The sequence below is a fragment of the Salmo salar genome, chromosome 01 (genome assembly GCF_965601325.2).
Source record: "Salmo salar chromosome 01, fSalSal1, whole genome shotgun sequence".
NCBI classification, from domain to species: domain Eukaryota; kingdom Metazoa; phylum Chordata; class Actinopteri; order Salmoniformes; family Salmonidae; genus Salmo; species Salmo salar.
Window position 1 is genome coordinate 103,336,698 of NC_138291.1, and position 15,739 is coordinate 103,352,436.

Genomic DNA, 15,739 nt, shown 5'->3' on the forward strand with positions numbered 1-15,739 from the left:
TTAGGGAGCGTTTGACAGTGATGGGGGTGGTCGTTTGACCGTGGACCCATTACGGACGCAGGAAATGAGGCAGTGATTGCTGAGATCCTGGTTGAAGACAGCAAATGTGAATTTAGAGGGCAGGTTGGTCAGGATGATATCTATGAGGGTGCCCGTGTTTACGGATTTGGGGTTGTACCTGGTAGGTTCCATGATAATTTGGGTGAGATTGAGGGCATCAAGCTTAGATTGTAGGACGGCCGGGGTGGCATATCCCAGTTTAGGTCACCTAACAGTACAAACTCTGAAGATAGATGGGGGGCAATTAATTCATATATGGTGTCTAGGGCACAGCTGGGGGCAGAGGTGGGTCTGTAACAAGCGGCAACAGTGAGAGACTTAGTAGAGGTAGAGGTAGAGGAATGGTAGAGGTATTAGTAGAGGTGGTATGAGGCTAGGTTTACAGTATTAGTAGAGGTGGTAGTTGCTATGAGAGCTATAAAGTGTGTGGAACTTTACAAAGTAATGTGTATGTGTATTTGATGGTGTATATGTTAGCACTCAGTTTCCACTCTAACCACACATATCTGATGTTTTAATGATGCTTTGTTAGGTCATTAACTACTGGCACCACATCTGTTGTGGTATACATACATTGTTTCTCCTTTAAAACTGTGATAACTGTTGGGAAGTTGAATCATTTCGTTACATAGCTCGCTTTCCAATAGACCTGGGTTCAAATAATATTTGAAATCATTTAAAATACTATCAGGGCTTGATTGAGCTTACCTGGCACAATGGAACCAATAGAATAGTCACAAAACTACAAACCCTGCCCATTTGGCACTCCAGACAGGCAAAAACAAACACTCAAAAGTATTTGAATGATCTCAAATAGTATTTGAACCCAGATCTGCTCTGCCCTAATGTTGCATAACATACCTAGTAAATCACTACTTTGTCACTGGCCTTTAAAAACTGGGCCTGCTCTGATCCGAGGCTAACATCGTACGAATTGATTTGAGGGAAGGGGAAAGGGAATTGTCTCATAGCTGGCATTGAGCGCCTCTGTATCCCAGAGCTGATTAAAAGAATAAATGTTTTCTTATTGGTCATCACGCAACACTGTTGTAGCGTTATGGTATGAGCTCATGGACTGGCATCCACTCACTTCCTATAGATGGACAGCTGTAGCCATAGAGATATAACAACTGTAGCCATAGAGATATAACAGTGTTCTCTTGCTATAGCTACAGAATACACTGTAGCAGAATCCACAGGGCACAGGGGTCAGGGCAGAGCAGGGGGCATATAGATTCAGAAGTACAGCCCTCACATATGACATAACATGAAAAGACATGACATAACATCACATAACATGGCATAACATCACATAGCGTGACAAGACATGACATAACATGACATAACATGACATCTGAGAACACAGTTCACAATGAGATTGAGACCCTGATTTACTGCACTTTTACCATGCTCTTCCTTAGGAAATGAAAATATGTCAAATTAGACAAAACAAAATGGTTTATTTAAGCAATAAGATCAGAGGGGGTGTGGTATATGGCCAATATACCCCGGCTGAAGTGTCTTCTTAGGCTGTTCTCTTTCTTTCTTTCTCTCTATCTCATCTCTATCTCTCTAGGTTTGTGAGCCAGAGAACCCCTGCAAAGACAAGACCCACAACTGTCACCGTTCAGCTGAGTGTATCTACCTTAGCCACTTCAGTGACCCCATGTATAAGTGTGAGTGTAGGATAGGCTATGCCGGGGATGGCTTCATCTGTGGAGAGGACTCTGACCTAGACGGATGGCCCAATCAGAACCTGGTGTGTGGCGCCAACGCCACCTATCATTGCAGGAAGGTAACGGACCCTAACATTATGTTTCCTGGGCCACATTAAGCCTAGTCCATAGTCCTTGATTAAACCTAGACCTTCCTGGACAAGTCCTGGAATAAAAATTAGTTTCAATTCAGATTTTCCATTGAGCATGCACTTTAGTCTAGGACTAGACTTAATCTAGGTCCAGGAAACTTTTATCCTCAATGTCAGACCTGCAGATTTTCCAAATGTTTCCAATCTTACAGTGTGTCACTCGTTGATAGTTCTTCCTGTGGCTATTTCTAAAACTGTTTCCATTTCTTTATCAATCTTTAACAGGATAACTGCCCCAACCTGCCTAACTCTGGACAAGAGGACTTTGACAAAGACGGCCAGGGAGATGCTTGCGACAAGGATGATGACAATGATGCAATTGTGGATGAGAGAGTAGGAGACCTTTTTTAAAGGCCCTGTGAAGTCCAAAACATTATTGTCCTTTGTTTTTATATATATATATTTCCACACTATGAGGTTGGAATAATAGTGTGAAATTCTGAAAATGATGATAATGCCCTTTTAGTGTAAGAGCTGTTTAAAAATACCTCCTGAAATGTTGACTTGTTTGCATGGGTGGACTTTTGACCTGCCTGGCGATATAAGCTGATAGACCAATAACAAAGGTAGTTTCAAACCTAGCTACTTATGCCTCCCATTAGGCTCCTCCAATTAGGCCTCTCACTCAGACCACTCCCAGACACTCCTAGCAAAATTATTGCTTGAGAAATTGCTCTTTGCTAAGAAGGTATTTTTGTTCATTTTCAACCATTTTAAATGAAAACAATCACAGTTAGGTACTTGATTGTTGCCCAGAAATGATTTAATATTGAGATAAAAATGGCTGTGTTGGACCTTTAAGGCAAATGTATTAAATAGATGAAAAGATATTCAGTAACTCTTGGTAGGACAATAGAAGTTTGCTTCAAAGGTCAATGTTTTATTGTTAAAACCAACGCATTTCGGCAAATGCCTTCATCAGGGTATTTAGATGAATTCAATAGGAAATCAAATGCCCTCTTCAAGCAACGGACGCTTTAATAATTCCCATTTTGATGCTCTCTCTCTCTCCTCAGGACAACTGTCCTCTCCTGTATAACCCCAGACAGTTTGACTTTGATAAAGATGATGTGGGTGACCGATGTGATAACTGCCCCTACGAACACAACCCTGCCCAGATTGACACTGACCACAACGGCGAAGGAGATGCCTGTGCTGTCGACATTGATGGAGATGGTACTAGTTATTTCTGACCAAATTACTAAAGAATATGCAACACTGTTATATTATAGTCAGGGGGAAGGCTCCTTCAACTCTTAACTTTTATATTCCTCTAATGTATTATTTAAAGGGATCGTTTATCTCCTTCCCCAGAGTCAGATGAACTCGTCGACACCATTTTTATGTCTCTGCGTGCAGTTTGCAGGAAGTTGCTAACTAGCACTAGCGCAATTGCTAACTAGTGTTAGCGCAATGGCTGGACGTCTATGGGTATCTGCTAGCATTCTAGTCATTCTGCTAATGCTAGTTAGCATTGGCTCGTGAAACTTCCTCTAACTTCCTTCATACTGGAAACAAAAACATAAAAATGGTATCCACAAGTTCATATGACTCTGGGAGGTAGATAAAGGGCCTCATTGCCAAAATCCCCAAGTATCTCTTTAACAGTACTTAAGAAAATGGTTAATGGGTACTAAGAAGATATTTAATGGATTATTGCGGGATAGTAAATCATGCAAAGGAATTACTAGCTGGCAGATTTGCGATTCATCTTTCCACCCTCAACTATCAACTGATTGATTAGCATTAGCAATTTATATGGCACGGAATGTGATATGCCACATGCAAGCACAGGCAAGCAAATATCTAAGATTATGACTCAAGATAAGTCCTGCACACACAATATTACAATTTTCCACTTCATTATCCATTTCCCCTTTCCTTTAGAAATCCCAAATGAGCAAGACAACTGTCCGTACGTGTACAACAATGACCAAAAGGACACTGACATGGATAGAGTGGGTGACCAGTGTGACAACTGTCCTCTACTACACAACCCTGACCAGGTAGGACAAAGAAACAGTCACTATTACACTACTTGTATAATTACAAAAGCTACCCCATTGCTATTAGGGGTGCTAAATTCCAGAAACATTACCAAAATTCCCAGAAATCCCAGTTGTAGTTGGAGGATTCACTCCCTCCTTGTTCCTCATTCCAGGAATCTTCCAACCGGGAATTCTGGAAAACGTTTAGAAAAATCAAGCTGGTATCTGTAACCCTCCCCTCTCCTCTCTAACAGGCTGACACAGACAATGACCTTGTAGGAGACCAGTGTGACAACAACCAGGACATTGATGAAGACGGTCACCAGAACAACCTGGACAACTGTCCTTATGTGGCCAACTCCAACCAGGCAGACCACGATAAGGACGGCAAAGGGGACGCCTGTGACTTTGACGATGACAATGACGGTATCCCTGACGATAGAGACAACTGTAGATTGACGCCCAACAAAGATCAACTGGACTCTGATGGTAAGGAGGAAAACACGTGTGCATGGAAGTATGCATACCTGCGTGCGCACGCACACACACACACACACAACGTGCATCAGCATGTTGAATACCCTCACACCTGTGAACAGTGCTGTGGCTGTAGCTGTCTGAATTAGCCACTAGGTAGACTCTGTAATAGCCCTATATAGTATACTGTAGATACTATCTGTATCCTAGCCGTGTACCTGGGAACCCTAACCCTGCACCGGGGAACCCTAACCCTGTACCAGGGAACCCTAACCCTGTACCTGGGAACCCTAACCCTGTACTGGGGAAACCTAACCCTGCACCTGGGAACCCTAACCCTGTACTGGGGAAACCTAACCCTGCACCTGGGAACCCTAACCCTGTACTGGGGAAACCTAACCCTGCACCTGGGAACCCTAACCCTGCACCTGGGAACCCTAACCCTGCACCTGGGAACCCTAACCCTGCACCTGGGAACCCTAACCCTGCACCTGGGAACCCTAACCCTGTACTGGGGAAACCTAACCCTGCACCTGGGAACCCTAACCCTGCACCTGGGAACCCTAACCCTGCACCTGGGAACCCTAACCCTGCACCTGGGAACCCTAACCCTGCACCTGGGAACCCTAACCCTGTACTGGGGAAACCTAACCCTGCATCGGGGAACCCTAACCCTGCACCTGGGAACCCTAACCCTGCACCTGGGAACCCTAACCCTGCAAACCCTAACCCTGCACCTGTGCACCATAAACACACATGAGATTCCTTTTATCCCCTCCTTTTCACTCATCTTTTTACAGTTCAATATGCCATGTTCTATTTCCCCTCTCTCTCTATAAAAAGGCAGGTGTATAGTGAAGTATGGTTAGAGGTTTAGAAGTACATCCAGTAACTGTTGTTGAATGCTCCACAGTTTTATTGTGCAAGTATGGTGGGTGGGTCAGACAGGAAAGAGTTAATAAAAATGACTATTTCTGGGTCAGGGTTGATGATGTCATTAGCGTATGACTTCATCGTGCCCATGACTTCATCGTACCCATGAGGGTATCATAAGCCAGCTAGCCACCCTGCGGCCAGGACAGTTTTATTTCCGAAAGGGGCATCTGGGCTCGCTTGCTCTCGATTAATCCACAGTGCCCAATTTCAGTTTCATCATGCAGGGTTACCTGGAAAGTGTTTAGTTGGCTTTAACTAGAAACAGTCTGTCTGGAGATGGGGGAGAGGGAGGGAGGGAGATATGGGAAAAGATGGAGGGAGAGGGAGAAAGAGAGAGGGAGAAACAGAGAGGGAGAAAGAGAGAGGGAGAAACAAAGAGGGAGAAAGAGGGAGAGAGAGGGAGAAAGAGAGAGAGAGGGAGAAAGAGAGAGAGGGAGAGAGAGGGAGAAAGAGAGTGTGCCAGATCCCTTCATCCTCTTCACATCTCATCAGAAGGTTTTTATTTGATAGAATCAAGTCAGCCCCCTGTGCAATAACAAAAGAGTAGAGAAGAAAGTGGAGAAAATGCAGCTACTTCACCGTAGCACAGGCTTTAATCTCGCTGGCCACTTCCCTTCACTCTGTATTATGCCCTGAGTCGATTTCGAACTATTGCCTCTAAGACAGTTACACGTATCAATGGAAGTTTTCATGGTATGCAGAGATGGCTGAGACTCCTTATTGGACTTGGTGGACATACGGTATTAAAAGCTAAAAGTTCTTGGGAAAGAATTGCGGTTATTTTCTGTTCAGTTTTTTTAATGAAAACTTAGTTCACTGAGTGAAACATCTGCCTTCCCTGGGGTGGGAATTTTGCAACATTACTGATAGTGTGGAGACTAGAGAGTTATATATAGTAGGCCTACTGTAGTCGCCAGAAATTATGGACATTTGAGGTAAAGTTACAGGTTAGCATGGATCATTTTCACTTATCGTGCACCCCAAGAGGAGTAACTGCTGCTTCAGCAAAAACTAATGAGGATCCTAATAATAAATAAATAAAAGCTTCCATTAAAAGGGAATAGGAGAGCAACAACCAAAGATGGACTGCAACATTGTATTATGAATTCATGGTTCTCTGTTATTCATTTAAAAAGCAGACCGCATTATGACCATAGTCATTGTCAAAGTTGTCACACTAGGACATTGTATTTTATCCCAACATCTTCTGTTCTTCTATCAACAGGCGACGGTAGAGGAGACGCCTGCAAAGACGACTTTGACAACGACAACATCCCAGACATCCTTGATGTGTGTCCTGAGAACAACGCCGTCACCGTCACAAACTTCCAGAAGTTTCAGATGGTCCACCTGGACCCCAAGGGAACCACGCAGATCGACCCCAACTGGGTGGTTAGGCATCAGGGCAAGGAGCTGGTGCAGACCGTCAACTCTGACCCGGGCATCGCTGTTGGTGAGTAGGTCATAACATCAATATGTAGTCCCTATACTGCCGTAAAATATATAATTATTAGAGATAAATTAGAGATTTAATTCACTACAGTTTAGAGATGTGCAGACTGTCAACTCTGACCTTGCATCACAGTGGGTGAGTAGAGCAGGACAACCTTACCTCAGATACTTTTGTATATATAGTGTACATGAAAGTATGTGGACACCACTTCAAATGAGTGGATTCTGCTATTTCAGCCATACCTGTTGCTGACAGATGTATAAAATCAAGCACACAGCCGTGCAATCTCCATAGACAAACATTGGCAGTAGAATAGCCTTACTGAGCTCAGTTACTTTCAACGTGGCACCGTTATAGGATGCCACCTTTCTAACAAGTCAGTTAGTCAAATTTTTGCCCCGGTCAACTGTAAGTGCTGTTATTGTAAGTGGAAATGTCTTGGAGCAACAACAGCTCAGCCGCGAAGTGGTTGGTCACATAAGCCCACAAAACGAGAACGCCGAGTGCTGAAGCGCGAAGCACGTGAAAATCGTCTGTCCTTGGTTGCAACACTCACTACCAAGTTCCAAACTGCCGCTGGAAGCAACGTCAGCACAATAACTGTTTGCCTACACTTAACCCTGACCTCAACCCCATCCAACACCTTTGGGATTAATTAGAATGCCGACTGAGATTCAGGCCTAATCACCAAACATCAGTGCCCAACCTCACTAATGCTCTTGTGGCTGAATGGAAGCAAGTCCCTGCGGCAATGTTCCAACATCTAGTGGAAAGGCTTCCCAGAAGAGTGGAGGCTGTTATAGCAGCAAAGGTGGGGACCAACGTCATATTAATGCCCATGATTTTGGAATGAGATGTTCGACGAGCAGGTGTCCGCATTCTTTTGGCCATGTAGTGTACAGTATATGCATTTTAATTCTGAATCCCTGATTCATTTTTAATAACCAACCATCCTTAGTATTCACATGTTCTGTCCCACCATCCATCCTTAGCATTTACATGTTCTGTCCCACCATCCATCCTTAGTATTCACATGTTCTGTCCCACCATCCATCCTTAGCATTTACATGTTCTGTCCCACCATCCATCCTTAGTATTCACATGTTCTGTCCCACCATCCATCCTTAGTATTCACATGTTCTGTCCCACCATCCATCCTTAGTATTCACATGTTCTGTCCCACCATCCATCCTTAGCATTCACATGTTCTGTCCCACCATCCATCCTTAGTATTCACATGTTCTGTCCCACCATCCATCCTTAGTATTCACATGTTCTGTCCCACCATCCATCCTTAGTATTCACATGTTCTGTCCCACCATCCATCCTTAGTATTCACATGTTCTGTCCCACCATCCATCCTTAGTATTCACATGTTCTGTCCTACCATTCTAGGCTTTGATGAGTTCAACGCGGTGGACTTCAGTGGTACGTTCTATGTGAACACGGACCGGGATGACGACTACGCTGGTTTCGTGTTCGGCTACCAGTCGAGCGGCCGCTTCTACGTGGTGATGTGGAAGCAGATCACTCAGACCTACTGGGAAGACAAACCCTCCAAGGCCTTCGGTATCTCTGGTGTCTCCCTGAAGGTGGTCAATTCAACCACAGGCACAGGGGAGAACCTGAGAAACGCCCTGTGGCACACAGGCAACACTAAAGATCAGGTATGCTAAGATCCAAGATTCCATCCAAAGTGGACACTCACCCTGACACAGCTAAGTCATCCAAAGTGGCACGACACAGCTAAGTCATATAAGCCAACATATCATACAGTGTCTCTGGTGTGGTCATACCCTCTATTGAGCAATCTTTCAGTCAATCAATCAAATGTATAAAGTAATCATAGATCATAGCTCTTTAGTAATTCATTTTTCTCCTTCTCTGTTGTCCACAGGTGCGCACTCTTTGGCACGATCCCAAAAACATTGGCTGGAAGGATTACACAGCCTACAGGTGGCACCTCATCCACAGACCCAAGACTGGTTTCATCAGGTGATCAAGTCCAGCCTAATACCTAGAATTTAGCTCAGTGGGCTAAAACAGTCTTGTGGCATGTAGGAGACCTGGGATCGAATCCAGTCGATCACACCCATCACTCTTTCCTCAGTAACAGTCTGAAAATTCTTTGTATAGTAGAAGCACAAATGATATACAATAGGCTAAGCTGTTATCCAGGGTGTTTTGTCCATAGTGTGTTTTATCTAAGTGTTCAGCACACCAAGCGATCATTTTCAATCATTCATGTATTGTCTTGTTGCGTTTTGTAGGGTTGTGGTTTATGAAGGGAAACAGATCTTGGCAGACTCAGGACCAGTGTACGACAAGACGTTTGCTGGAGGACGGTTAGGCCTGTTTGTGTTCTCCCAGGAACTGGTCTTCTTCTCCGATCTCAAATACGAGTGCAGAGGTGAGTCCTGTAGATAGCAGCACCATTCTAGCTTGGTCACAGATCTGTTTGTGCTGTGTTGAATGGTTGGTTGGTGAGAGATCTCACCTTTTTGGGAGACAAAATGCAGCTGAAGGGGGGGAAAGTGTTGTTAAAACCTTCTAAATCTTTTCCAATACTCAGATGAGCTGGAGTTTCCAACTGTGTTGTCCATCAGGTAACAATCATAAAGAGGTCTCTGTTTTGTGTCGGCTGTAAAAAAGAAATAAAAAAATCATGCTTTGTTAAAAAGAAAACAGCAGTCATGCTTTTGTTTCTGCTTGTCACCTTGCCTGGTTCCAATGACTCAGACTAGTGTGTGTGTGTGTGTGTGTGTGTGTGTGTGTGTGTGTGTGTGTGTGTGTGTGTGTGTGTGCGACACTGCGGGAGGTCTGGTGTGTGGTCTTAAATGTTTCACGTGCTACTTTGATCACAAATATGATAATACTGCTTGTTCACTGTCACAATGAAATAGTTGTTGTCTTGCTTTCCGGAATGATACAGCTAATGCTCCACCTTTTGCTCTATTCAGTGTTCTACATTCCCAGAACCATACTGCCATACTGTATAGGTATACAGCTGTATACTGTATATAGACTTAATCTACATACTGTATGACTCTGGATATGCTGTTATTCCTTAGCTTTGTTGTTATAAATAATCATACTTTTTCTTCTTTTTTATCTAGATAACTGAACAGCGTTGGATGTGAAGACTTTAAATGGCTAAAGACACTAAACCTCATAACCTGTTCACCAGCCTATTGCTGAGTCGCTCATCATTTCAACCAAAAAAATGGAGCTTCAACTTCAGCCCTCCCAAGTCTTTTTGCCTCTAACTTTCCATTGAAGGGGCAGCCATGGCCCTTTGCAGTTGTTCTGAGTGCCTTATGTGAAAAGACATTTCCTTGAGAAGTGAAAACAGATGACAAGTGGACAAATGAAAAAAAACGAAGTAACTGATGTTGACAACATATTATAGGGATTCTTTGAACAACCACTTTTGTGCTTTTCTCCTAACTTTCTACAGCTTTACATTAACAAAAGTAAATATAAAATGATTGTTACTCGATAAATATTGATATTCTTGCTGGAATAGAGAGCAACTTGGTACAGTAAAGGTGTCTAGGTCGCCCAGCAACTAGAGGTCTTTGTATTGACCTCAGCAGTTTCAGCCATACAGTGAAAAATGTGATCAAATGTAATATTAACTGCCAAATATCTGCCAAACTCTTAATTGATACCAAAGCATACTGATGTATGTTGCTGACTTAAACAAAGTTATATTTTGTATTGTTTCTTATGCCATCCTGAACTAAGGGTCTTCAGTTACCCATTTAAAATGTTTGTCAAACTCTAAGAAGGTTGACCTTGAGACCGTTTTATAGCATTTTAAAGTACTTTGGGATGTTTATACTAAGTTTGTACTATACTTTCTTCTGTAAATTATTATCGTGAGTTTATGTCTTGTTTGTTTTGTTTGTTAGAGATTGTAAATAATTAATTTATTTGTTTACACTGACGAAATTTCACAATTGAAGTACAACAGAAAAATCGTTGGATATCAACATCAAAATGTCTCAAACATCAAGATAAAATAGACTATCACAAGCTTTGTGCACTATGCAGTGTTATGTCATGTATTACTTGATTCATATGTTCACTAATTCCCCAAGAGAGGCCCTATCCTCACTCAAAACAATGCAGTGGTTTCAAGAGGAGCAGTTGTAGTAGTTTGGGTTCGTTGTAACTCCCTATTCCAATACCCCTCTAGCATCCCACTTCGAGAGAATCAAGCAATATATTGTACATGCATTCTAAGTAGTATGCTAGTATGGACATTGGAACATAGCCTTAAGTGTTGATGTAAGAGTGCTACATTCATGTAAGGGCAAATGTCATGTTTGGGGTTAGTTGTAGTAGTAGTATGTGTGAGAGAGCAACAATGATTATTATGTTAACGGTTCACAGCATCCTTGACCACGACAGCTGCTGGTCTGAGGTTTGAGTGTGTATGCCTGGTGTGACGGGGCATTTCAGATGGGACACAATGAAAACACTTGACTTTATGTCAATGTAAATGTGTCGTTCACGTGGAAACAGGTGGTCATGAGAAGAGAACTTTCTGTTTTGAATGAGTGAAACGTTTAACCAGATGAATCTATTCAAACATTTAACCATTCTAGAATCTATTCAAAAATCAAGTAAAAATGTTTCTTGTAACTTTTGGTTGAATTATATGTATCAAGGATATTTGCAATGTATAGCTTTTAAGTTGTCATCAGTCTGCATAGCATTAATTGTTGTCAAATTTAGTTTTCGTTGTTAATAACTAGCTTTGTTATATTTTGTGAGGGATATTTCAATGCACAAATGTAAAAAAAAAAAAAGAAAAAAAAAAGGTATTTGTTGTTAAATTTACCATTATTAGTTGTGGAGGAGTCGTCATGTATGTGTTCCACTTAAAAGAGATGATCTTATTTCCTAAATAAATTGTTTGTACACCATGTCTTCTTCATTGTGATAATGGAAATGATGGATTGTTATAAATATGTCATAAAATGGAAATAGATTTATATTTAACATTAAACTGATTGATTGATTAATAAATACATCAGATCCTTTAAATATTGTCAAGTGAAGATCAAATATATAGTCCCTCTATTTGAATCTATCGTATGCAAAGAGAAATATGGATACAATCATTTCAAAGCTATTTTTTTTATTTAACCTTTATTTAACTAGGCAAGTCAGTTAAGAACAAATTCTTATTTTCAATGACGGCCTAGGAACAGTGGGTTAACTGCCTTGTTCAGGAGCAGAACGACAGATTTTTAACCTTGTCAGCTCAGGGATTCAATATTGCAATCTTTCGGTTACTAGTCCAACACTCTAACCACTCGACTACCTGCCGCTCGGCTACCTGCCGCTCGTCTACCTGCCGCTCGGCTACCTGCCGCTCGTCTACCTGCCGCTCGTCTACCTGCCGCTCGGCTACCTGCCGCTCGGCTACCTGCCGCTCGGCTACCTGCCACTCGGCTACCTGCCACTCGGCTACCTGCCACACGTCTACCTGCCACTCGTCTACCTGCCACTCGTCTACCTGCCACTCGGCTACCTGCCACTCTCCGCCCCTATTATGTAAAGCATTTCCCAAAGTAGCAGTCGGTGTTGATAGAAAGGCGTTTACCCTGGCTAGATGGTAAATAACATGTTGCTAATGTAACATACCTTTACCCTGGCTAGATGGTAAATAACATGTTGCTAATGTAACATACCTTTACCCTGGCTAGATGGTAAATAACATGTTGCTAATGTAACATACCTTTACCCTGGCTAGATGGTAAATAACATGTTGCTAATGTAACATACCTTTACCCTGGCTAGATGGTAGATAACATGTTGCTAATGTAACATACTTTCACATTCCATGAAATTGCATTGACAATAAACAATATATCTGAGGGACAGGTTTCTTCTCTGACCTTGCTGTGAGAATCCGAAGATATGTTTGAGAAGTTTTAGCTCTAAGATCACACACACTCACACACACCCACACACACAGACACACACACAAATCATTGTCAAATTCAACGCTAATGAAAGCCAACGTAACCATTTACAAGATAATTATACAGTCACAAAATGAAACGTACATCCATTTGCACTAGCAATTCTGTTCCATGGAATGCACTGCAGCAAATAGGATTCAGATGGCTTTCCTTGTCACGTTGCTGCTCAGGCCTTCGCTACAGATCGGCAGTATAAAAACACAATGACTGACTCATGCACTCAGTAGCATGGTAGCAGCATAGGAAACACTAAAGGATGGTGCTGAAGATTCTGCACTCTGTACCACCTGTCCATAAGGTATGTAGAGAGCAAGGACACTAAAGGGTTTTAACTACAGTAATAAAGGGGAGGAGACAAAGGGAAGGACAGGATTGATATGAAGGAGTTTGGGAGATTAAAGGCCTACTCTTTGATACTTACACGTTTTCGATGAGAGTAGTTACATTTCTCCAGGTCCATCCCAGATAATAAGCTGAGCTGTGGTTGTGTGGCTGGGTGGCTGGGCCCTTAAGGCTGAAGCCCAATGAATAAGCTCACGTGGCATTCACCGCAGCCTGGGTATGGGCCCAGAGAGCGGGCCCAGAGAGCGTTCCTGGTGGTTCATGAGGCAACGCTAGAAGATGGAGCCATGTGGCACAGATAGGATACAACTGCTTTTCTGCTAGATCTAATGTGGGTCATTCAGTATAACCACTAGAACTCTCTGAGACGTTCAGTCGAACGTAGAATTGGAATTAGTCATTCTAATTCTACAAGGTTTGGAGTATGCACAATTTGAAGTCACCCAAATCAGTATTTACTTAAGCATTCAGTTTGAAATATGATCTCATATCTGCTTGTAATTTAGAGCCCTTTAAGCAAATGACTCATTCAAAGTCCATTTGCGTACTGTAACCCTAGCTTCGTGCGCACGCACGCGCGCGCGCGTGCGTGCGTGTGCGTGTGTGCGTGTGCGTGTGTGTGTGTGTGTGTGTGTGTGTGTGTCCTGTCTGGTTAAGTTGGCTACAATGAGACAGATATGGAGCTTGGCACCACAACTTCAGTCTAACTAAGCCCAGGTCAGGGAGACAGACATGGACCTTGGCACCACAACGTCAGTCTAAATAAGCCCAGGTCAGGGAGACAGACATGGACCTTGGCACCACCAAGTCGGTGAAATAAGCCCAGGTCAGGGAGACAGACACAGCAGTCAGAGAGAGCAGAGAGCCCTGGGCTGTTTCCCAAATAGAACCCTATTACCTACACAGAGGACTACTTTTGACCAGAGTCGTATGGGTCCTTGTCAAAATGACACTGCATAAGGAATAGGGTGCCATTTTGGACGCATAGAGAGCTCTGGACCCGGACTGGGACTCTTATCCAAACAGGTTTAAAGGGAAAACTGCCCTGTGTGCCGCTTATCCCCAGGCTCTCTCTCTCTCTCTCTCCACCTCTCTCTGACCACCTCCTTCTCTTTCCACCTCTCTCTCTCCACTTCCCTCTCTCTCCACCATTCTCTCTCCACCTCTCTCACCACCTCCCTCTCTTTCCACCTCTCTCCACTTCCCTCTCTCTCCACCATTCTCTCTCCACCTCTCTCTGACCACCTCCCTCTCTTTCCACCTCTCTCTCTCCACTTCCCTCTCTCTCCACCATTCTCTCTCCACCTCTCTCACCACCTCCCTCTCTTTCCACCTCTCTCTCCACTTCCCACTTTCTCCACCATTCTCTCTCCAACTCTCTCACCGCCTCCCTCTCTTTCCACCTCTCTCTCTCCACTTCCCTCTCTCTCCACCTCCCTCTCTTTCCACCTCTCTCTCTCCACTTCCCTCTCTCTCTCCACCATTCTCTCTCCACCTCTCTCTGACCACCTCCCTCTCTTTCCACCTCTCTCTCTCCACTTCCCTCTCTCTCCACCATTCTCTCTCCACCTCTCTCACTGCCTCCCTCTCTTTCCACCTCTCTCTCTCCACTTCCCTCTCTCTCCACCATTCTCTCTCCACCTCTCTCTCTCCACCTCCCTCTCTCTCCACCATTCTCTCTCCACCTCCCTCTCTTTCCACCTCTCTCTCTCCACCTCCCTCTCTCTCTCTCTTCACCACTCTCTCCACCTCCCTCTCTCTCCACCATTCTCTCTCTCCACCATTCTCTCTCCACCTCCCTCTCTCCACCTCCCTCTCTCCACCTCCCTCTCTCTCTACCGCCCTCTCTCCACATCTCTCCTTTTCTCACCATCTTTCTCTTAATCTCTCTTTCTTTCTCGCTTTCTCTTACCTTCCATCGCTTCTCTCTCTTCACCACTCTCCACACACGGCTGCTCTCTTCCTCTTCTCCCATTCTCTCCCTGCTTCGTCTCTTATCTGATCCAGTCAAAATATCAAAACCTCTATTCCCTTTTCTCCCTGCTCTGTCTCTTATCTGATCCAGTCAAGATATAATACATTTAGGTGGTGGGTGGTTGATGCTTGACAGCATAACAGGGATGAAACAAGAGGATTCCAAATAGAGGAAAAATGTAATGATCTCAACAGGACATGACTCCTCCACAACCATCTGTGCATGACTCCTCCTCCACAACCATCTGTGCATGACTCCTCCTCCACAACCATCTGTGCATGACTCCTCCTCCACAACCATCTGTGCATGACTCCTCCTCCCCAACCATCTGTGCATGACGACTCCTCCACAACCATCTGTGCATGACTCCTCCTCCACAAACCAACCATCTGTGCATGACTCCTCCTGCACAACCAACTGTGCATGACTCCTCCTCCACAACCAACTGTGCATGACGACTCCTCCACAACCATCTGTGCATGACTCCTCCTCCCTAACCATCTGTGCATGACGACTCCTCCACAACCATCTGTGCATGACTCCTCCTCCCTAACCATCTGTGCATGACGACTCCTCCACAACCATCTGTGCATGACTCCTCCTCCCTAACCATCTGTGCATGACGACTCCTCCACAACCATC

General features: G+C 43.8%; 1 protein-coding gene across 5 annotated transcripts in view; it reads left to right on the forward strand.

The window, feature by feature from the left end:
- The window catches only part of LOC106611257 (thrombospondin-2), a 44,168-nt gene extending 32,453 nt beyond the window's left edge, over positions 1-11,715 (forward strand). For 4 of the 5 annotated variants that reach the window (XM_014211281.3, XM_014211275.3, XM_014211300.3 and 1 more), the window contains exons 13-23: positions 1,637-1,855; positions 2,153-2,260; positions 2,944-3,103; positions 3,815-3,933; positions 4,170-4,404; positions 6,554-6,781; positions 8,177-8,448; positions 8,679-8,776; positions 9,052-9,191; positions 9,354-9,387; positions 9,898-11,715. In XM_014211281.3, the coding sequence (XP_014066756.1) occupies positions 1,637-1,855; positions 2,153-2,260; positions 2,944-3,103; positions 3,815-3,933; positions 4,170-4,404; positions 6,554-6,781; positions 8,177-8,448; positions 8,679-8,776; positions 9,052-9,191; positions 9,354-9,387; positions 9,898-9,901 (1,617 nt within the window). In that variant the 3' untranslated portion in view covers positions 9,902-11,715. The remainder of the gene's footprint in view (positions 1-1,636; positions 1,856-2,152; positions 2,261-2,943; positions 3,104-3,814; positions 3,934-4,169; positions 4,405-6,553; positions 6,782-8,176; positions 8,449-8,678; positions 8,777-9,051; positions 9,192-9,353; positions 9,388-9,897) is intronic. The other variant, XM_014211308.3, reaches the window with a different exon arrangement.
- Positions 11,716-15,739: the final 4,024 nt, after the last annotated feature.